Source organism: Protopterus annectens, chromosome 6.part0 (assembly GCF_019279795.1).
Source record: "Protopterus annectens isolate FY-2018-M chromosome 6.part0, PAN1.0, whole genome shotgun sequence".
Classification (NCBI taxonomy): Eukaryota; Metazoa; Chordata; order Ceratodontiformes; family Protopteridae; genus Protopterus; species Protopterus annectens.
The window spans coordinates 11,452,976-11,476,227 of NC_056737.1; the positions used below are offsets into that span (position 1 = coordinate 11,452,976).

General features: G+C 40.3%; 1 protein-coding gene across 4 annotated transcripts in view; it reads left to right on the forward strand.

Moving 5' to 3' along the window:
* The window catches only part of PC (pyruvate carboxylase), a 2,844,646-nt gene that overhangs the window by 2,294,471 nt on the left and 526,923 nt on the right, over positions 1-23,252 (forward strand). For all 4 annotated transcript variants that reach the window (XM_044073797.1, XM_044073795.1, XM_044073794.1 and 1 more), the window contains exon 11: positions 13,763-13,907. In XM_044073797.1, coding sequence (XP_043929732.1) covers positions 13,763-13,907 — 145 coding nt within the window. The remainder of the gene's footprint in view (positions 1-13,762; positions 13,908-23,252) is intronic.

The following is a 23,252-nucleotide window of genomic DNA, read 5'->3' on the forward strand; positions in this document are numbered from 1 at the left end:
GATCTGTATATATATTTATATATATAGTTTCACTTCATTTTATTGAATGCTGTTGTGGTCGACAGAATAAAGTGTAGTTTGTGTGATTGACAGAGTGAGCTGACATCCTTTTGTGTGATACAAGTAAGGGAGAGTGTGTATAGGGTGATAGTGTGTGACTTAGGATTAGAGCAGGGGTTAGAAGGGGGGATAGGTTTAGTGTATGTGTGGGTATTTGTGGTTTAGGGTTAGACTAAGGGTTAGGTAAGGGTTTAGAAGTAGTACTGTGTGTGTATGTGTGTGCATGTTGAATGTCTGAGATATCTTGTGTAGTGGTAGTACAGAAAATGTTCTTCTAATGTAAGGTTAGGGGCAGTGTTAGGGTTAGCTACAGTACTAAGGTGGAGCAGAGGGATTCCTCGGAGCCATGGGTCAAGGATAATTTATAAACTTGAACCCCCCCCCCCCCCAAAAAAAAAGTAAATTAAAAAAAAAATATATATATATATATATATATATATATATATATATTTCCAGTTCGATTATTTTATTTCATTTATAGGATCGCTGGCCATTCTAGAAGGCCTTTAATCTGTTTTTTGAATTTGTTCAGACTTGAGCATTTTCTTAAAATAGGTGGATTTGAAGATGAATGCCAGTGCCTCAAAAGAGCATGTGTGAGGACTACAGAACAAGTATGTGGCCGACCCAGGTATGGAAATAAGGTATATATGGAAAGTTGGTGGTGGAATGCAGAAGTCAAGGACATCAAAAGAAAAGGAGTGCAGGAAAAGGTGAGAGCTAGAAAAGACTGACCAAGCTAGGAAGGAATACTAGTTGGCTGACAAAGAAGCTAAGAAAGGAGTTGTAATTGCAAAGGATAGGACATCAGAGGCACTCTACCAGCTTCTGGAAAGTAACTCAGTAGGTGTCGCAAAGAAACTATGTCAGGTTACGAGGCAAAGACTGAAAGATAAAGAAGATGGTCAGACACCCTTCATAAGGGATGCCAGCAACAACCTGCTCACCAGTCCACAGGACATCAAAGGCAGATGGAAGGAGTATTTCCAGCAGCTTCTGAATGAAGAAAACCCCACAGAGGCTGTACTGCCCCAGAAACTAGCCTTCAATGAGAGAAGAGGAGGAGCCCACCCTGAAACAAGTAAGAATAGCACTAAGAAAAATGAAGTCAGGAAAAGCAGCAAGTGAGATGAGGTCACAGCAGATATGGTAAAGATGCTGGGTGAGATAGGGGAGAAATGGCTCATGAAGGTAATTATAGCAATGTGGAGAGAAAGGTGTATCCCAGATGACTGGAGAATAAGTATACTCATGCCAGTGTACAAGAACAAAGGGAACATCCACAACTGTGGACAGTACAGAGGCATCAAATTCCTATCACATTGCATGAAAGGTCTGGAGAGGGTGATTGATAAATGGGTATGCAGAGTGGTACAATGTAAGATGGGAGATAAGTAGTTTGGATTCAAATCAGGATGCAGCACAACTGACCCAATGTTTGCAGTGAGACAAATAGTTGAGAAGAAGCCAGAGTTGATGAAAGAGTCCAACCAGACATTCTTAGACTTGGAGAAAACATATGAGAAGGTCCCAAGAAAGCTGATTTGGGCAGTGTTGCAGTAGTTCAAAGTCCCAGGGACATTGGTAGAATTAGTGCAGGGTATGCACAAGGACCCAATGACTCAAGTATGAACAGTGTTCGGCCTCACAGAGGGGTTTCCAGTGGGAATGGGTGTGCACCAGGGTTCATCTCTGAGTCCACTGCTTTTCGTACTAGTGACAGACTACATTAGCAAACAGCAAACAGGTTGGAAAGGACAGATCAACAAAGTTGCTGTATGCAGATGATGTGGCATTAAGGCAGACTCTGAGCAAGAACTTCAGCAAAGGATAGGGGAATGGAATGCAAAACTGAAGGCACATGGGATGAAAGTGAGCACAGATAAGACAGTAGTAATGTCAGCAAATTAGGGAAATCTGAAGAAGCTGAGAATAGAGATAGAAGGGAAGATAGTGGAACAGGTAAACAGCTTTATGTATCAGGGAGGGCTGCTTGAGGTGAATGAAATTCTGAATGAAGAGCTCAAAGCTAAAATCAGAGGGGCTGCAGCTACCTGGCATAGAATGGCAGGTGTAGTCTGTGACAGAAGAATGCCAAAGAAGCTTAAAAGTAAGGTGTATAAGACAGTGATGTGACCAGTACTACTCCGTGAGACAGAAACCTGGGCAGTAAAAGCAGAGCAGAAGAAGAAGTTAGAGGTGGTGGAATGAAGTGCCTGAGAAGGGTGGTAGGATGCACACTGCGGAACAAACGAAGAAATGATGACATAAAAGCAGAAGCCAAACTAGCTCCAATTACAGAAAAAAATCAAAGAGAATAGATTATGGTGGTTTGGACACTTGCAGAAAAGGAGAAGACAATCTGATGATGAAGATTTGGGACATTCAGGAAGAAGGTAAGAGGAAACGAGGACATCCAGTAAAGAGGTGAATGGGACAGTCAGGCAGGATTGTGACACTGAATCGAGAGAGATGGTGACAGCACGATACCTCATGGGAAAAAGAGGGATGCTGCTGCTGATTTTGATGACCCACCACTGGACCATAAATCAAGGAGCCTCAGTCCTCACCACTGGCATCAGTGGGGGACATACACTAGGAGGATGACAAGTACACACACAGTATTTACAGATGCATCTCTCTGCATCAAGTGCAGTTTCCCTTAAGAGCACAGAGAGACCACAGTCATTCTGGAGCTGGTTTCTCCCTCTTCTTCCAGATCCCCAATAAGACTCCCCACTGACATAGTTATAGAGTTGAGTCTTTGGCTAGGGTTCCAAGCCATGTCCTCCAACACACACTCTCTCCGACTAGTGCTTCGTGTCCCTGCCCAAGTAGCTGACACACACACTACTAGCTATGCCTCCTTCTGCCCAGACTATAAGGTAGGTATCACTGCCATCAGAACCCCTTTATCAGCTACTTTAAGACCCTTAACAAAGGATTGTCCAATTTTGCTATGTTATATTAATACTAATACAAATGGTAGTTTGACAAAGAGCAAGCCTATTATATTAGGAGTGGCCCACACAGTGTCACCAAGTAAATATGCAAGTACTCTCAAAACTTAAATAGCTCTACAAAGACCAGCCACAATGAAAGTTTTAAATATATTTAATAGTAAATAATAAAAGAACAAGACAATACTAAATATGTATTCACAGTGACATCAGAGTTCAAAACCACAGGGAATATTTAAAACAACATTGCAGGACAGTCTCAAATAAATAAATAAAAATATTTAAACTAAGCTTCACCATATTCCTGACTGAATCTAAGAGAATTACTATACCCTAAGAATTTACTTTTAGAGCAAAGCACACATGATGAATGAGACTACTACTTGTCTGGTCCAGGACAGAATGCAGAATGTTCTGTGTCACTAAGAGACTTCTCAAATTAATATCTACAATATTACTGCTGGGATAGCTTGCAGGATGAAATCATTTATTGTCATCTGACTCCTAGTGCCCAGATGAAACCCCCAGTGCTGGAAGCTGGCAATATTTAGCACCTTCCTGTAAAAAAATACATAGACCTCAGATCTCTGGCAGATGCTGGAAGTCATAAAACAATTGCATTCCTTCATCCTTTCAAGACTAGTAATTAGTTCACCCCAGACACGATACAGAAAATTTCCTAGTACAGACATTGTGTCTCTTGCTGCATTGAAAACTGAAAGGTACCATCTTTTATGGCCTAGCCATCAAGTAATTTAATTTCAGTTATTTTTCCAATTTCCCCTGCCAACACATACTTCCAAACAGTTACAATAATGCATGTACATTTCTGCTCTCTTCCAGTAGGGCACACTGTGGACACATTTCAAGCACAAGCACATTACAAAATACCCTTTCAGTACACACGTCTGTACAAACCAGTTTGATATACACATGGCATACAGCTCTAACACAGTTGTAACATGAGCATCTTATATAAGTCATGTTGATAGTCACAAATGCCATATAATTATTTACAAAATTCCAGCTAGCTGTGCTCGCAGTATCTTCTTTCATCACAGTGATGATGATTGAACATTTTTTTCATGCATGTGCAGACTGTTTTCTCACAGTCTTGGTAGACATTGACTTCCATACTTTTACTTTTTCTTATTAATATCTGTTGGATGCTTTTCTTTGGACAGAGATACAGAAACCGCTAAATAAATCTGAGTATGCACTGAAGACCGGATACAAATCTTTAAATCTACACAAGACTGAGATTGAGAATAGCAAGATTGATTGTAGTCTTTTTTTTATATTCAGATTTCCTAAACTTTTTTAGTTTTAGGTCTAATAGTTCTTTTAATGTGCCTAATTGGTCAGCTGATTTGTCTAATAAGAACAGAAAGCTGCTGAACTAAAAACTCAGAAGGAGACAAGCTAAAATTGGTTCCGAGTGTAACTGCTGTCTCTATTAAAATTATTCAGATGGATTACTCTCCATGAGTGTGATCTTAGATATTTAAGATTTTTCCCACAAAAGTGGGGTCCTTATTAGTTATAGTTTTTACCCTTATTGACAGATTTATCCTGTTGTCAAATCTGCAGTTTGTAACATTTGGATATTAAAAGTTTTTATCTGTCTGTTTCTATTAGTCATCATTCTATTAGATGCTACCATAATATAATTATAAATGAAATTTTAAGTCATTCTCAAGACATCACCTGCTTATTCTATTATTTTTGACAGGGCTGGTGGACTGATCCAGAAGGGACCCGAGACCTGCTTAATTCTGTTGTGTGTACTTGGTGTGTGATTAATTCAGTTCTGATTTAACTGCTTGTCTTATTTTATAGTCCTCTACACGTCCAGCAACCAGTCATTTAATAAAGGTATCAGTGATGGCCTTTTTTACTGACTACTGACATCATCTTCACTCCTGTTAGCCATAGCTCACCAGTTAGTTTGATTGGATTCGTCAGTCTCTGGCTTTTGCCATCATGAGTCTAAAGAATTGACATTCCCAACAGTGATCTTTCTGAAGAAGGTGGTCACCAAGTCATAGTGAGATTTAGTAGGTCTCATTTCATCATATCAGATTTTATGAAAGTGGTCTTCGTGACTAAAGATTATTTTTGCTTGAAGGTGGAAAACTGTGTACTTTGCAGACTGTTAGAGAAAAGTGTGTGTGTGTCCCAACACTATAACCCACGGCAATAGGAGAAATATCCTTTTTCTGCCCAGATGCAGCAGCAATTTCTGAACTGGTATTTTGGACATTCTTCTTCCTTCGATATTTTTGATAAACTTCAACCACTGATAGCTGAGTTGGCCCTCATTCTGAACTGAAGTGATTTGTTCTGCTTCTTGTAGAGTGCTTGCTTGAGCTAGTAATCACAAGTAATGTAGTTTGTGGCCTGTCAGTTTTCCTTTGTTTAGTGAGCTGCAAGTCCTTTTCTGTTAGATAAACCTTGTCAACAAAGAAGATATTTCTGTGTGAACTCCCAACATTTTCCTTTCATCACTATAATGACTTCTTATAAGGGTGCATAATTTATTTCAATGTGTTTCATATTTTCATTGCTATTTTCCGTCTTTGAGTGCATACTGCAGATTATAGGTATAATTAGTAAAAATTTTCATTCTGCGTTTATTAGGTGAATTTCTTATTTTATTTAACACAGTTGTCATACCAGGCTCATCTTCGTTTTAGCTATTCATTTTTTTCTGGCAGTAAATGCTTTATATTAACTCTGATATTTATTCTTGTACATGTAATTATTTCATTCATATTTTTTTATAGATAACATATGAAGCTTTCCTTTTATCATGCCTCCATTGAAAATGGGCTCTGTACAGGAACCTTTCCTTGATAATCAAGAAAACAAATTAAATGTGAATGTATTTAACTTCAGTTTTGGCTGCATAACTTTCATTCTGGAAAATGAACTGTATCCTACCATCACATCATGCTGAATTCTGTTGCTTTCTTTAGGAACATGGGCTACCTGTTGATTTATCGTCTCCTTATTTGCACTCCTACGGTTTTCTGGCTGTGTGGACACCTTGTAACCTTATGCCTTCTCCTGTTTCACAGACGTAACCTAACTTCCCCTGCTCATTGTCTGTGCTTGCCTCTTCTTGTATGTTTCATGTGTCCCCTTGCTTTTTGTTAGCATTCCAGTCTGACGGTGTTGTCTTTGAAATGGAGGAAGTGTGAAATCACAGAAAATCTGTGCTACTCTTCTAACTTGAATCTCGTTGGATTGTTGTTACTTTGCATCATCCAGTTATGGGTCTAGTCACTTCTTCTGTTGAGACTGCCTTGCTCTTCCAACCTTCTCAGTCGTGATGCAGGTCTTCAGTCAGTGTAGACTTTATTATTCCTTGCCTTCTGGGTTCCGTTTGTGGAACAGATTGTCCTTGTGCACCTGTCCACAGTGCCCTGGTCATTCTTTCCTTCTTGTGTTCGTCTGTCTTAATACTTCCAGCTTAGCAGCAGGGTCTGATTCAATTAGCATGAAATCCACTTCTGGCAGTGCACCTGGAACAGTTCCTCTTCCAGGATTTCTGCCTGCCTTTTAGAAGGCACTACATGCTCTTTTGCTATGTGTTCAGAATGAATGGTTTCCTGCCTTATGGTGAGACTGCAGCAGATGGTGTACCATACAAATTTGTTAAAGCTTCACCTTCACGCTGTGACTTACACTTTCCATTCCATTCCATTGTAGAGTATGATAAATCATTTCAGGTCTGTTTGTGGGATAGCTACCCCTAGTCATCAGGACAGTACAGTAAAAAATTCTTCTGGATCGATGTCTACTGCTAGTGCCTTTAACAGGTGACCCATTGAGCACAACTCTTACTGCTATGATTTTAGCCTTCAGATTTAGCCTTGCACCTCCTAGATTTACTGATGATCTTCATAAAGTCAGACCTGTTATTGGTGACCTACCTTATTAAATAAACCAAGTCTTTGCAAAGATTCCCTGTCAACTATTATACATCAGCTAGTATAGGAGGAAGTTCTATTATGAAAAATAAGAAAGTGTACCTCTTTCTGACCCTCTGTTATGATTTCCTAAGGGCCAGTGCAATAATTGTTTTAATGCTTGGAGACTAAGGGGTATGCCCTTGAACCTTTATACTAACCAGTGACATTTTACAAACTACTCCCTTTATCAGAACACTTCCAGGAGTGATGGAAGCAGGGGGTCAGTTTCCCAGCTAATTCTTCTAGTAGTTGTGTATTGTGACCTTCTAGGATTGCTGCCTTAGCACCACTAACATACATTGCTTTTACAGTTGCTCATTAGTAAACAAGCGATTTAGCCATGTGTCCACATGGCAAATTGTTCCTTTCACTGTTTACTCCCTAATCATATGAGTGGCCTGAAGACCACTCGTCACATTTGCCTACAGTATTTAAATGCATTAAACATTAATGAGAGCTCAGGTATTCTGCATTGCTATGAAAACATTCTTAGTCTCTGTAATGTGATCTGTCGTTTATAAATGGTGGTTTAAACTGTGCAAGGAAATAATAATGAATATTCTGAATGTGGTGTCTCCACTGCTCCTGAACTGTTTTTCCAACTTTTGTACTGTATGCTTGATGGCTAACATTAAGTTATATATAAATAAATTAGATTAAAACTAGTCCTAGGCACGAGCTTTGCTGGAGGGCACCATACAGCTGAGCATGCCTACTTCCTTAACAGAAGGTAGTCTGCATGTGTGTGCTGTCCCTGGGTAGCATCTTTGAAATATTTTTGCTACTTTGCTTACATTGGCAAGATTTGCTTTTCAGTATCCTGAAGCCTGCAGATTCATGAATTGGGTATCAGGAACCAGCAGTGTATTAAAACATATGATCCAGGCGTGAGGTTAAGAATGTTAAGTTGGCCCTATAAGCAGCTTATCTCATGGCCTGAATTCATTTTTTTCTTTGCAAGTACTGAAGCTTGTGTTACTGTTTGCAGAGTGTTTTAGATCTCTTACTTAGCTCTGCATATTGTTTAGAAGAGATTGCATTTTCTTTTTTGACTTTTATTCAGCTACTTATTCTTTCGTTTACTGATATATTTTACATTCTTGCAAATGATCATCAGTTCACTTAACTAATAACATAACAGGAAGCTCGCATTTTGTGTATCACTTAGGTGGGAAGATTTAATTTTCCCTCTGAGCTGCATGGGACCACTTGAATGCTGATGTGCACACCACATAAGGAACCCTGTTGCACCACCTGAGATTTCCTGCTCTGACATATTGATTGTTTGCACAAGCCCAGTTGGAATTCTGGTTGATAAAAGTCTGCCTTCCCACTTTATAATGTGCTAATGTGCATTCTCCAGCAGATGTCCACATCTGCACTGGGAAGGATAGTTCACAATACTAGATCGTTGCTGAGTGTCTTTTTATGGTAGAAAGTGAAGGTGTACACCTGTCAGAATTTGACTTGCAGGTGCTGTCGCTTTACACCTTTAACCAAATCTTTCTTCTCTAGATCAACATTGACCATGTTTTCTTACCTTTGCTTCTGTTACATTTTCTTGCTTTGTGTTTTTAATGTGGCAAGTCTGTAGGTAAAATGTGAGACATGCTTCTGCAGTTGTTTCAGAAGGGCAGCACTTTTCACTCCTCTCCTTTCAGTTTACCACATTAATGTAGCCACTGTGGGTAACCCTCACAGTGTGCTTTGGGTCATTCCCCAAGGTAAGCCTCTCTTTCTTAGCATGCCCTTTTTTGTGTATGCCTATTTCCTTCTGATTATGCACTCCCTTTTGGCAAGCCTCAAGTGATTAATAGCATTAACAGTACCTACTTCAGTACTTTATTGGTGTCAGCAGAGTTATTGAGTAAGCCAGTCTTAAAAAGGGTTAGCATCTGCCCATGTGGTTGACTTTGGACCGTAGTCGTACAGTTCTGTCTCCCCTGCAGCTGGAGGAACTTTTCACTTTTAAAATGTCGGGGTGTTAGGAGCATCAGCTAGTCTCAAGATTATTTTATTTCATCACATCCTCTTCTATGTGCAGCCTGTTACTGAGTAGATGCTGTTACTTAGCTAAGGTCTTCTTTTGCAATTTTAAGTAAATAGCATTACATTTTCAATGTATTTGTAGTAAATTCCTTCGGCTGAGACCCTCACAAATATAGAAGTACAAGAGCTGGCAAGTTTGTTGCTGCATAAAACAGGTCATGAGTTTGGCAGGCTTCAGAGATGTTATGCTGATATATGTTTTTGGTCAACCTGCTTAACATAATGACTCCTAGGAAAGTGACAGGATGACGTGTACTTGTGTTTCTGATTTGTACATCCACAGAACTTTTCACATTTGAACGCTGACCTTGATTACTTCAGAAATGGTACTTGTACACTTAAAGCACACATTTGTCATTGTTATAATGCAGTGTTGGAACTACAATGGTACCACAACTACTGTAGGGTAACTATGCCAAACCAGTGATCAGTTTCTTTTTCTGTTAATGTCTGTAGGTGAATGCTGTTATGTGTGTTCTGGCTATGAAGGAAAACTGCTACCATTAAGGTTTCTTTTTCACCTATACTGTGTAAAGATGTTATTTTGACTAGGAATTGTATGACAAATGAATTTGGTCAGCAGGAATATTTTCTCACTCGCTTTGTTCACAAAGCACTGCCCAGAATGTGTATGCTTACATGGGCGTGGCCATGTATCCCATGATGCTTAGCACATTTAATTATTTGCTGAAGAAGAAGGTTGTAAATCATAGTGCTGAAATTGGGGTGGTACAATGACACAGCAGGTAGTGTTGTTGCCTCACGTTCTCCAGTTCAGTTTTTGGCTGGGATATATTCTGTGTAAAGTTTGCATTTCCTGTGTCTACATGGGTTTTCTCCGGGTGCTCCGGTTTCTTCCCACATTCTGAAGATGGGCAGTAGGTGGATTGGATACTCTAAATTGTTCATAGGTGTGAGTGTGTATGTGTACGTGCAGTATGGAAGTGAGTATGTGTACATGTGGTATGGAAGAACAGTTATGGCAGGGCTAGCCACCCGATGGTGTGATTATTGGCTCTAGATGGTTGTCACTGCTGAAGTGACACTCCAACACCATGTGCAAAAATGGGAAAAACAGGTTGCGGTTGGCTGGATAATTATGTACTACTATATTACAGAGCATTCCATATGTTTGGAACTTTACATGTGTGTTTAGTCATAGTGACAACACAGAGAAGTTTTTAAAACGCCTTTATTTTAATGACTTCCATTGTTCTGGCATAAAGAACAAAAAAACATCTGATTTGCTGATCAGTACAGGGCAGTTGTTTTTTTATTAGACACATTCCCTTATTGTTGGGAGTACATGTATATGCTTAGCAGTTGATTAACCTTTAAGCAGTCTTGACATGTCTGTGTTTTGGAGTTGCTACTCTCAAGGGGAGGAATAATATTTCAGAGTCAGCCATCCATCATTGATAAGGTTTTACTTTCTTGATGACTACAACAGTGGTAGGCAGTCTACTACTTTATACCAGTTTGAGTGGTTGAGATGCCTTTGAAAAGTAGCTTCATATAAGTTGTAGGTACTCTGTAATACTCAAGTTTTGGAAGTAAGGCTCCTCTTCCCCAGTTACTACCACCACAGCAATTGCAGATGGTAATGAGCCATGAAAGCCATTGTGACTTGCAGATTGAGTGATGCTCTTGATATATTTCTTTTTAATTAGGTTTTTCGATTGACTACATCTTCCAGCACGTTAGACTTATTGATCGGGATTAATTTAGTTTATAACCACAACCCATGTGGCGCAGGAAATGTCCCCTCTAATTCTGTTTCCTGTAAAATTGCACCAGCCTTGTAGTTACTTGCTTTCCTCAACCACAGACTTGAGATAACTGTATTGTAGAGCTGAGGGCAGGCAGGTCCAGCATTAAAAAGTCTAGGAACTTGATGTACACTTGGGTCTTCCTTATACATTCTTTAATCTGAAGACTACCATTCAGGTTTCTGATAATGCAGTTCACTTTAGCCATATTTTTCTTATTTGAAAGAAAAGGCTGTTTCCTTCTGTATGACCAAATGTATCTTATAACAAAAATTGCATATCATTGCTGAAAGTGTTTAGTTTGCTTGTTTTTTCGTGCTTGGACCAGGTTTCCACCTTTTTGTGGTTTGGTGTTTAAAGAATGGGACCTGTTTTTTTACATGCCCTTCTCTGGGCCATTACAATCAGATACCTTCAAGTTCTAGATAACTTAGGTTGTACCCTGAAAAAAGCACTGAACTGATTATCTTTGCATTCATTCTGGACTACACACGTTGTTTGCTAATGTGATTGTAAGTCCTTGTACACCATCCACATTGTTTTCACTGCAATTCCTTGTGTACAGTACACTTATATTTTGTATATGTAGGACTGGACTGTAAAGGTCTGATGTGAGCAGTAGAACATTAATAAGAGTTGTGGATAGTGGAGAGGCCACTGATGACTCTCTTGGCATCCTGTGGCAGCACCTGTCTGTAAGGTAGGTTGAGAACTATTCCAAAGCTTCTGTGTAAAGACCAGTGCTGTGTCTTCAACAGGAAGGTGTAGTTAAATTACTGATGTCCTTGTGACACTGTCATATGTGGGGCTGGCCACAGTAGTGGATCAGGAACTTACCCCAAAGCTATGCTGAATGTAAGCCACGGAGACCATATTTTTCTGTGTTGCACAGTTAGGTGGTACACAGCCCTTCTGAAAATGTTGGTTGGGTATAGGCAAGGGAGCCACTGGTGATGGCTGCCTTGAGTTAGGAAAGGTCTTTGTTTGGGATGGGAGCAATATAGTCAGTGTCCCTCAGAAATAATCATCAACAGCACTGTCATTACAGTGTCTTATATTTGGCCTTGTTCAGTCACCTGGTAATAATAGGAATTGTTTCATATGCAAAGACAAAGTACAGTTAGCATGAAAAGGTCAAAGCAGTTTCACCCATGAAGGAGCACAGTTATTTTCAACTGTGGCACCTGCAGCCAGCAGTGGCCCACAGTGCAGACGTAATACGTTAAGAATAACTTGAAAAAAACAAATAGTTTATTGGTCCATTTTAGTCCCCACACAGTTGTTGGTGTGACTTTATTGAATGTGTAATTTAAGTTTCTGGCTGTTGACAGGTGCCTCGGTAGTTTGAATTTTTATCAGCAGAACATACAAGAAAATACTGATTCTGTGATATGTGTTGGAATGTTTCAAGTAATTGTAGTCCGAGACCAGACTGAACGGATGCAGTGTGGTGTATTCTGCTGGATTTCATACTTTGGTTGCATGATGATGTGTCCTGGATGTGGTACAGGCTTTTTGTGTATAATATAAACACATTTTAAGGACTTCAAACTTTTCTTAACTCTGTTATCTGTATTAAAGGTAGGACTTGCTGTTTACTAATAATTGGTGAGGGTTAGACAAGTACTACATCTTCATAGTACATATGAGGTAAACACTGGTGCATCCTCACTACCAGAGTGTAACAAGCAAATGGGGCATGCTGTGAATAAAGAGACATCTTTTAATACCAGTACATTCAGATATGGCACTGTGTTGAATGCTCTATGAAAGAGGCTGTACTTGCTAGCCACATGGCATGGAGGTGACATCTTTGCCCGTGTTGGATGTAGCCTTATGTTGGGACAGAGCCCTTTGTTGTTTTGGAGTAGCTCTAAAAGGGCAGAGGAGTGAAGGTAATACTAGAGCTGTGATATCACTGTCTGGATAATATGAAGGGGGGAACACAGTAATAGGAGCTGTGATTTCATACATTCACTGGTCTGTTGAGTCCATACTGCAGGTTAGAAGGTCAAGGTTTCAGACTCAGGTGACCATGAGAGTTGCATGAAGACTAGCAGACTCAGCCAAGAGCCACAATTTCCAAAAGGAAGGTAGTCAGTGTAGGTAAGGATATAGCTTCCCTCACCTTTTATGCTGGTCTGGGGACTTCTTGAGGCTTGAAGGACATGATTATCTGGTTTGGTCTGCAAGTTATGAATGTTCTGCATTTATGGATCTTGAAGTATAGCTGTCTTGAGCCGGTATCCCACCTTGTGGGTATCAGAGTTTTTTATAGGCCATTGCTAATCCAGATAAACATTGTAGTTACAGGTAGAGATCTCATTTGATAAAATGGGGCAGAAAATAAAAGCTACAAAATCAAAGTGAAAGAAATGTTTTACCAGGAAAAATATGTATGGCTAGTAATGTCTAAACATCTTCAGACCTGTGCCTTGACATTGTTGTTGTTGTTGTTCTTCTTTCGGCTTTTTCCCGGTTAGGGGTCGCCACAGCGGATCATCTGTCCGCTCATGATTGGCAGTGGAGTTTTACGGTGTTGAGTTGCCAGCCCAGCGCCCAACCTTCCACAGAAGCACACACATGCACACACTCACACCTAGGGCCAATTTAGAGTGTCCAATCCACTTACTGCATGTCTTTGGGATGTGGGAGGAAACCGGAGCACCCGGAGGAAACCCACGCGACCACAGGGAGGACATGCAGACTCCGCACAGAAGGCACCCCAGCCGAGAATCAAACCAGAGAACATCTTGCTGTGAGGCGGCAGTGCTAACCGCTGCACCACTGTGGCCACCCTGCCTTGACATTGTTCTACTTCATAAAAATATATTGACTTGAGTATGACTTGCCTGTCCATAGTTTTTCCTCTAATGTTGCTTTTATGGCATGAGTCTTACCGCTACTAGTGATGATTCACAATTTAATTTATCTTTTTTTTTTGTAGACAAACATACCTTTCCTACAAAATGTGCTGAGCAACACCCAGTTCTTGCATGGTATCGTTGACACGCAGTTCATTGATGAGAACCCAGAGCTCTTCAACTTGAGACCTGTACAGAACCGAGCTCAGAAGCTTCTGCATTACCTTGGTATGAACCCATCAGCTTGTCCTCCATAGCAGTTGAATGAATGCTTAAATAAATGTTATGACAGGAATATGTAGGTTGTGACAGAAATGGTGCGTGTCAAAGGAAAAAACTTCAAAGACCAACACACATAAGGTTCAGTTAAGGTATATTTATTTACTTGCCGCAAGGAGATAAAAACATGCAAATATAAGGATTTGTCTAACTACTAACAGGAAGTATGCTCATTCTTATACTATTTTACAAGACATGGCCTTCTATGGCTGACTTAATCAAACACAACTTTCAGTATTGTTCTACAGCAGATGTTACTCAGATTTTCTGCTGACATGACTAGATTTGTGAGAAACTTTTGAGAAAAACAACCTGGCCTTGGTGGGCACTAATTCGTTTACAAGCTTCCATTGTACAGTGTTACATTTCAAGGTACTCTTCTAATTCAGATACAAGCAAATGCTGATTGCAGTTCATATTTTCAAACAGGCTTTGTTCTAATTATCTATGGCTTCTACAGCTGTGTATTTTCTCACAGCACAAACGGAACTTCTTGTCTAAGCTTCATACAAGTAGTATTGTTCTATTCATTATTTTCCTAACATAAGCAGGAATCATCTGCTTCTCAGTAAATTTCCAAGGCACAAGCAAGATTTTAGCTAACAATACAAGGTCAGAAAGCATCTGCAGTTTGTACAGATTTATGCAATATGAAATAGAATACATGTGTTAACCCTTTTCATGCTCTATATGCACTAAGCATATTACTAATACGCACATTAATACATATTTTTCTGACATTTCCCCCCTTTTAATACTTTTATTCTGCTTTCAAAATAAGCATAAACAGTTTGTTTTCTTCTCCTAACCTCTTCCTCTCAGGATTTGCAGTTAAGAGAGTCATTCAGTTTAAACTTATGAAAGCATTTTCAATCTTTTAACAGTTCTTCAAACTCAGTACTTTGATATAAGGTTTCAGAAACTGACATGTCTATAAAATCTTTAATCAGTCTATTCATGCAGGGGATGCCACAACAAACACATACTCCCAGTAGGAGCATTCCTACACAAATGGCAATCAGGATGTTCATTAGGATTGTACCCCACCCCCCAAACCACTTCTGGAAAAAGTCCATCAGTGGGTTTGGGCCTGGTTTGGTCATGGCCGACACTTGCTGAATTACCTCAAGATGATTGTCTATCTCGTGTTTATGGTCAGGAATATACGGACAGCATTCTTCTTGGATTAAAGTGCAAGTACCACCTCTCGCCGCTAGGGTGAAGTCGAGAGCCATGCGGTTTTGAAGCACTACAGTTCTCATAGCATTCAGTTCATCAGTCACCAATTCGAGAGCGGAAAAAGTTGCATTACTCATTACTTCGAGAAGTTTCGACAGTTTTCTCAGCTCCCAGATCGATTTCACTGCTCCATATGCCGGTAATATGCCTGCCCACGATATAACGCTATCACTCAAGTCCATATGCGTCAGTCCTTTGCCTATGGAATGATGGTCTTTCCAACTCGCATCGATTTGTCCCACTGGATTTACAGGTTTCTTGACAACCTCTCGGACATTTCAAATTTTTCCTCGAGGCAAAACTGCAGTGTGTCGTATGGCCGGAACCAGGTAACCCAAAAAACAACTGCCGGACCAATTCTCAGGTAACCATTTGTATGCCTTTCTTTCTGCCACACACAAAATAACAATCCTCTACTTTAGTAGTAACCTTGCTATGAATATACACTCGCCCTGCATGAAACAATTTTCTATCTATTATAGACAGTTGTGTATAAAGAACAGAATTATGTTTTACTTCAAGTGTTTTGTGCATCAATCCAAGAAATGAATCATAGTTTGTATTGCAATAAAGATCTACATTGTTACCTTTAGTGTAACATTTATAAGGAACAGTCACATTGCAATTGCTCCAACCCACCTGAACAGTATCATTTTTATAAAAACATACAGTTCCCTTTTGTGGAGCAGGCAAGTGCAATGCTATTTTATCTTGTGATGTAATGGTTGAGGTATCATAAATCAAGTTCTCCCAGGTCTCATTGACCCCTGGGGGAACTGTAGTCAGTGGAAATCTCTCATGCCCACAGACCAGCTGGAGAGGCCACAAAAGTTCCTCACCAAAAGGATAAAGGGTCTCAAACATCTGTCCTATGCTGCCCGACTGAAAGAACTCCAGCTCTATTCAGTCGCTTACCGCTTGCTCAGAGGTGACCTTTGCCTAACATACAAGGCCATGTCAAACCCAGATTTGATGAATATGCTTCACCTCAAAAAATCTAGATCCGTCAGAGCCACAAGGGCGGGAGACTTAAACCTCGACACGGCTATTAATAGGACGTGCTGGAGGGATAGATTCATCACCCAAAGACTCCCTATGCTGTGGAATAAAATCCCGGTATATGTGAGGCAGAGCACCTCGCTGGCCTTGTCAAGAGAAATCTTGACCAATGGATGGGAGATCGCAGATATACCCCAGGGATTACCTCAGTGTCACTGCTCGACAGAGGCATAGCAAAATAATGGGTATAGTTCCCCATACTAAAGGGGTGGCGTAAGCCACAAAACTATGGGCTAGGCTTGTAAATGCCCTCGGGCAGATAGCCTAGTATGAACCTATGAACCTAATAACCCCCCCCCCCCGTTTCCTGTCGGCAAAGTTATGCAAATCCATCAATTCGAAACATTGAAAGTCTCAGCATACACATATTTAATTGCCTGGTAAGTGAGTAATGCTTCACATTTATTCAGTTCAGTCTGTGTGGCTGGGAAAAGGAAAGGCCACAACAAAAAGATTATTGTCACTAGTACAGTTAACAGGATTATTATGCAATACTTCTGAGGAAAGGGTTATTCTGCATTCCTGTTTCTTCTGGACTCTATCATTTTTACTGTTGGTATGTGACAAGATTTTTATCAAAGTTCTTTGCTAATTTACAGTGCGTCGGGTGAATCCAGGAGGAGCGCTCCGCTATCTTGACTGCAGTGGGTGTTGACAGAAGCACTTGATATGGACCTTCCCACTTTGGTGATGCCCAGTTCTTTCTCTTTACTGTCTTCACCCAGACCCAAGTTCCAGGGGACACTGCCACTTCTGACGGTCTAGTTCGTTCTTTATCTGAAACAGAATTTGACTGCAACAAATGTTTAGAATTTAACAAGTTTTGCATGTACTCAGCTAGTGTACTGTCAGCTTCCTGGTCTGCGGGCATGAGAGGTTTCCACTGAGGTATATAATAAGCCCTTCCAAATAATTTTTCAAAAGGAGTCAATCCTTTTGTATTTGGAACAGTTCTCATGCTCAGCAGTGCCAGGGGCAGACAGTACACCCAATTTCTCTGCGGTTCTACTATTAACTTCCTTAGTTTATTCTTTAAAATCCCATTATGCCTCTCACTAGCCCTGCAGATTGTGGGTGATACGCACAATGATTTTTTAAAGAATGACCAAAATGTCTACTTAACTGTTGTATGGTCTGGTTTACGAAGTGTGTGCCGTTGTCACTGTAGATCCTTTTCGGAATGCCGAATCTAGGGATGATTTCTTTAACAAGAACTTTGGCCACAGTTGCTGCGTGTGGATTTTTAGTCGGAAAGGCTTCCACCCAACTGGAAAACATATCTGCAATGACAAGACAATACTTCTTATTTTCACATTTATTCAACTCTGTGAAATCCATACAGATAGTATGAAATGGATACGGTGGTATAGGGAAACTCCCTTGCTTGGGCTTTAACGCCCCTTGTGCATGATGTTTATTACAAACATGGTACAGCAAACAGAATTTTTTAGTGTAATTTAAGAATCCATATGTCGTGAACACTTGGTTCACCAGCTGTACCATCCCCCCTGTTGAGACATGGCACTGCCCATGGCTCAACAAAGCTGCATATCTAAACAAATTAGACGGCAATATTGGTTTCCCTTCTTTAGAGATGTACAGCCCCTTTTCGAGAATTGCTCCTCGTTTTACCCATCTTTGTTTTTCAACTTGCGTAGTAATTGTCTGCATTGTCTTTAACATTAAGTCTAAAATCTCAGAGGGTTGTAATTCCTCATTCAAAAGAAATAATTCTGAAGCTGCCTGCTTTGCAGTTGTATCCGCTCTCGCATTACCTTTTGAAATCCTGTTCTGTTGCTTGGTATGAGCTGTGCATTTACAAATAGCTACTTTCTGAGGTAACTGAATAGATTCTAAAAGATCTAAAATAAACTGTGCATGATTGATTGGTTTGCCAGTAGATGTTATCATTCCTCGATTTTTCCACTGTTGCGCAAAAACATGTACAGTAGAAAAAGCATACTGGCTGTCAGTAAAAATGTTCACACATTTACCCTTTGCTAAGGTACATGCCCGTGTCAAGGCAATCAATTCTGCTGCCTGTGCAGATAAATTGTGTGGTAAAGATTTCGCTTCTGTAATCTCAATATCAGAAACTACTGCATATCCTACTAGGTTCTGTCCTGCAGGACCCCTTTTGCATGAGCCATCCACGTAGTATGTCACCTCGGCATCATCCAAGGGAACATCCATAAGGTCTTTTCTAGGCAGTGTCTTTTGCTCAATCACCTGCAGGCAGCTGTGTGGTGTGCCATCTGCAGGGGTTGGGAGCAAGGTAGAAGGGTTCAAAGTCGTACATTGTTCAGTTGTCATATGAGGTTGGCTCAACAATATAGTCATACAGGAAAGATGCCTAGCAAGGGAAAGATATGCTACTTTCTCTTGCAGTAAAATAATCGTGACTGCATGAGGCACTCTCAATGTGAGAGGGTGGAACAAAACTACTGAGGCCGAAGCCTGTACTGCCATTGCAGCTGCAACTACTGCTTGTACACAGTGAGGTAAAGACTGTGCCACTGGGTCCAGTTGTGATGAATAATAAGCAATAGGGCGTTGCTTGTCCCCATGCTGCTGTGTTAACACTGATGTCATATAACCTTGCTTACAATCTACATTTTGGAAAAAAACGTTTATGATAGTTTGGTAATCCCAAAACTAATGAGGACGCTATTAACTGTTTCATTTTGCAGAAAGCAGATTCTGCTTCTGGTGCCCATTCTAACAAATCCTGTGCTGCCATAGGCTTTTTATAAATCAGGTTAGTCAATGGTGCAGATTCCAAAGCATAGTTTGGAATCCAACTCTGACAAACATTAGTTGTACCCAGGAAGGACATCATTTCCTTATTGGTGGTGGGTTTTGGTGCTTGCAAAATCGCTACTTTTCTGTCCTCATCTAATGTCCTACCTCCCCTTGGATATTACATATCCTAGGTATTTAACTTGTTTTTTCCAAAGCTGCAGTTTATTTTTGTTTACTTTATGTTCTTCAGTGGCTAAAAATTGTAATAGCGCTATGGTATCTCCTTTACAATCTTGCTGGGTGGGGGCCGCCAGCAGGATATCATCAACATAAAGCAAAATCTGGCTACCTCTTGGTGGGGTAAATCCCGCCAAGTTGCTTGCCATTTCCTGTGAGAATATTGTTGGACTTTCACAATACCCCTGTGGTAGTCGCATATATGTATACCTTTTCCCCTGAAAAGTGAATGCAAACCAATACTGGCTGTCAGGGTGTATCGGTATTGAGAAGAACGCATTGCTGATATCTACCACAGAAAAATATTTCTGTTGAGGTTTTAAATCATTCAACAGGGTGTGTGGGTCTGGCACCGTAGGTGCCCTTGGTATTACTGCGTCATTTACAGCTTGTAAATATTGGAGCATACGCCACTCTCCATTCGCTTTCTTAACAGGAAATAAGGGTGTGTTACATGGTGAATCAGGAGATTCCACCAGCACCCCTTCCTTTAAGTAAAGCTGCTATAATAGGTTTGATTCCTACCTCTGCATCTTTTCTTAAGGGATACTGTCTTTTTTGTGGTCTAAATGCTGACTTTGGAGTAATAGTAACTGGTCCCGCTGTACGAATAAGTCCTACATCTGATTTTCCTGTTGACCAGAGAGTTTCTGGTATATTCTGTAAGGCATTCTCTTCCTCCTTCAATAGGAGTGCTAATCAGCTGTCCTTGCTAGACTGCAAGCGTACAGCTGGGTGGGTCTGAGTTATCCAATTCAGCTTCTGCATTTGTATTCCCTGTTCTGACAGTTCTAACTCTGTCTGTTTTTCCCATCTCGTGACCTTTTCTCCTAAGTCTACCCATTTTACATTCTTGCCCTTAGTTAAGCTAACGTGTGGTAATCGATTAGATTTATAAAGTGCAAAGAACTCCTGGGGCAATGAACAACTGGCTACACTGTTCCCTTCCATGTCCCAGTACAGATTACGTAATATCAATCTGTTTGCACGATTTCTAAACAATTCTTGCTCATATTCCTTATCAGGTCCTGGTGTGTTACAATAATACAGAGTACAGTGCAACAAATGCTGTTTATCAATGTCAAGGGAGGGGAATTTGCTGATGGCTATGTTCATCAACTCTTCACTGCCCCTGGACCAGTCGTAACCAAGTCCTGGCTGTACCAATAAAACATTTTACCCTCCGTTTGCACTGCAAAGGTATAAATTTGTCACTGTGCTTCCATACCCTGCATAGTCAGAACTACTGCTATACCAAATAGCTGCATAAGGTCTCGGTCCATAAGGGTTACTGGGCATTTTGCAGAAACAACAATTTAGCTTTTCTGGGTCAATCCTGAAACAGGATCAGTTATCACAATATTATGGGAGAGGGGCTCCCGATACAGCTGTCCATTAGCTTCTTTCACTAATATGTTTTGGCGGGCTTTTCCAGCTATTGAGAACTCAGCACAGCTCCTCGTGGTAGCCAGCAGTGTTCCTCTAGCAGCAGAGACCAGAAAAGACTACCTTTCCAGATTTTAAGTATTTTTCTTGGCTTTTTCGACTTTTTGTGACTTTCGACTACTGTTTTTGCTTGTTTTATCAAAGTTTGCACTGTTTTTACTGTCTTTATAAGCTAAAACTGTTTACTGCACTTGCTAGTTTAAGTTTTGCCTAAAAGTTAAACTAAAGGCTAATACATTCAAGTGTACTAGCTTTTGATAGCATTTAGTCGAAAATTATAGCATTTATTGTGTTTTCTGCCTTTCTGTAAAAAAACTTGAAAAAAAAAAATATATATCCTTGTTTTCCATACTTTCCTAACTAGTGTTCCAGAGACCAGATTTTGCTGATCCCTGGGCTTTGTCTTGGTTCCTGTGTTTCTCCATTTCCTTGTTTGGTCAGGGGGAAGTTTCTTTACTCACCAGTGAGAGTGGGGAGTACTGAGCTGCCTGTTTGTCCTTAGAGGAGTGGTTTAAGGCAGTAACTTGTAGTCTATTGGCCATTTTGGGTCATTTCCTGTCTTTTCCAGTCCCCTGCTATAAAGCTGCTTTTGGGGCTTTTCCAGCTATTGAGAACTCAGCACAGCTCCTCGTGGTGGCCAGCAGTGTTCCTCTAGCAGCAGAGACCAGAAAAGACTACCTTTCCAGATTTTAAGTATTTTTCTTGGCTTTTTCGACTTTTTGTGACTTTCGACTACTGTTTTTGCTTGTTTTATCAAAGTTTGCACTGTTTTACTGTCTTTATAAGCTAAAACTGTTTACTGCACTTGCTAGTTTAAGTTTTGCCTAAAAGTTAAACTACAGGCTAATACACTCAAGTGTACTAGCTTTTGATAGCATTTAGTCGAAAATTATAGCATTTATTGTGTTTTCTGCCTTTCTGTAAAACAAAACTTGAAAAAAAACAAAATATCCTTGTTTTCCATACTTTCCTAACTAGTGTTCCAGAGACCAGATTTTGCTGATCCCTGGGCTTTGTCTTGGTTCCTGTGTTTCTCCATTTTCCTTGTTTGGTCAGGGGGAAGTTTCTTTACTCACCAGTGAGAGTGGGGAGTACTGAGCTGCCTGTTTGTCCTTAGAGGAGTGGTTTAAGGCAGTAACTTGTAGTCTATTGGCCATTTTGGGTCATTTCCTGTCTTTTCCAGCCCCCTGCTATAAAGCGTGTTTTGGCGGGCTTTTCCATCTATTGAGAACTCAGCACAGCTCCTCGTGGTGGCCAGCAGTGTTCCTCTAGCAGCAGAGACCAGAAAAGACTACCTTTCCAGATTTTAAGTATTTTTCTTGGCTTTTTCGACTTTTTGTGACTTTCGACTACTGTTTTGCTTGTTTTATCAAAGTTTGCACTGTTTTTACTGTCTTTATAAGCTAAAACTGTTTACTGCACTTGCTAGTTTAAGTTTTGCCTAAAAGTTAAACTACAGGCTAATACATTCAAGTGTACTAGCTTTTGATAGCATTTAGTCGAAAATTATAGCATTTATTGTGTTTTCTGCCTTTCTGTAAAAAAACTTGAAAAAAAAAATATCCTTGTTTTCCATACTTTCCTAACTAGTGTTCCAGAGACCAGATTTTGCTGATCCCTGGGCTTTGTCTTGGTTCCTGTGTTTCTCCATTTTCCTTGTTTGGTCAGGGGGAAGTTTCTTTACTCACCAGTGAGAGTGGGGAGTACTGAGCTGCCTGTTTGTCCTTAGAGGAGTGGTTTAAGGCAGTAACTTGTAGTCTATTGGCCATTTTGGGTCATTTCCTGTCTTTTCCAGCTCCCTGCTATAAAGCCGCATTTTGGCGGGCTTTTCCAGCTATTGAGAACTCAGCACAGCTCCTCGTGGTGGCCAGCAGTGTTCCTCTAGCAGCAGAGACCAGAAAAGACTACCTTTCCAGATTTTAAGTATTTTCTTGGCTTTTTCGACTTTTTGTGACTTTCGACTACTGTTTTTGCTTGTTTTATCAAAGTTTGCACTGTTTTACTGTCTTTATAAGCTAAAACTGTTTACTGCACTTGCTAGTTTAAGTTTTGCCTAAAAGTTAAACTACAGGCTAATACACTCAAGTGTACTAGCTTTTGATAGCATTTAGTCGAAAATTATAGCATTTATTGTGTTTTCTGCCTTTCTGTAAAGAAACTTGAAAAAAAAACAAAAAAAAAATATCCTTGTTTTCCATACTTTCCTAACTAGTGTTCCAGAGACCAGATTTTGCTGATCCCTGGGCTTTGTCTTGGTTCCTGTGTTTCTCCATTTTCCTTGTTTGGTCAGGGGGAAGTTTCTTTACTCACCAGTGAGAGTGGGGAGTACTGAGCTGCCTGTTTGTCCTTAGAGGAGTGGTTTAAGGCAGTAACTTGTAGTCTATTGGCCATTTTGGGTCATTTCCTGTCTTTTCCAGCCCCCTGCTATAAAGCGCGTTTTGGCGGGCTTTTCCAGCTATTGAGAACTCAGCACAGCTCCTCATGGTGGCCAGCAGTGTTCCTCTAGCAGCAGAGACCAGAAAAGACTACCTTTCCAGATTTTAAGTATTTTTCTTGGCTTTTTCGACTTTT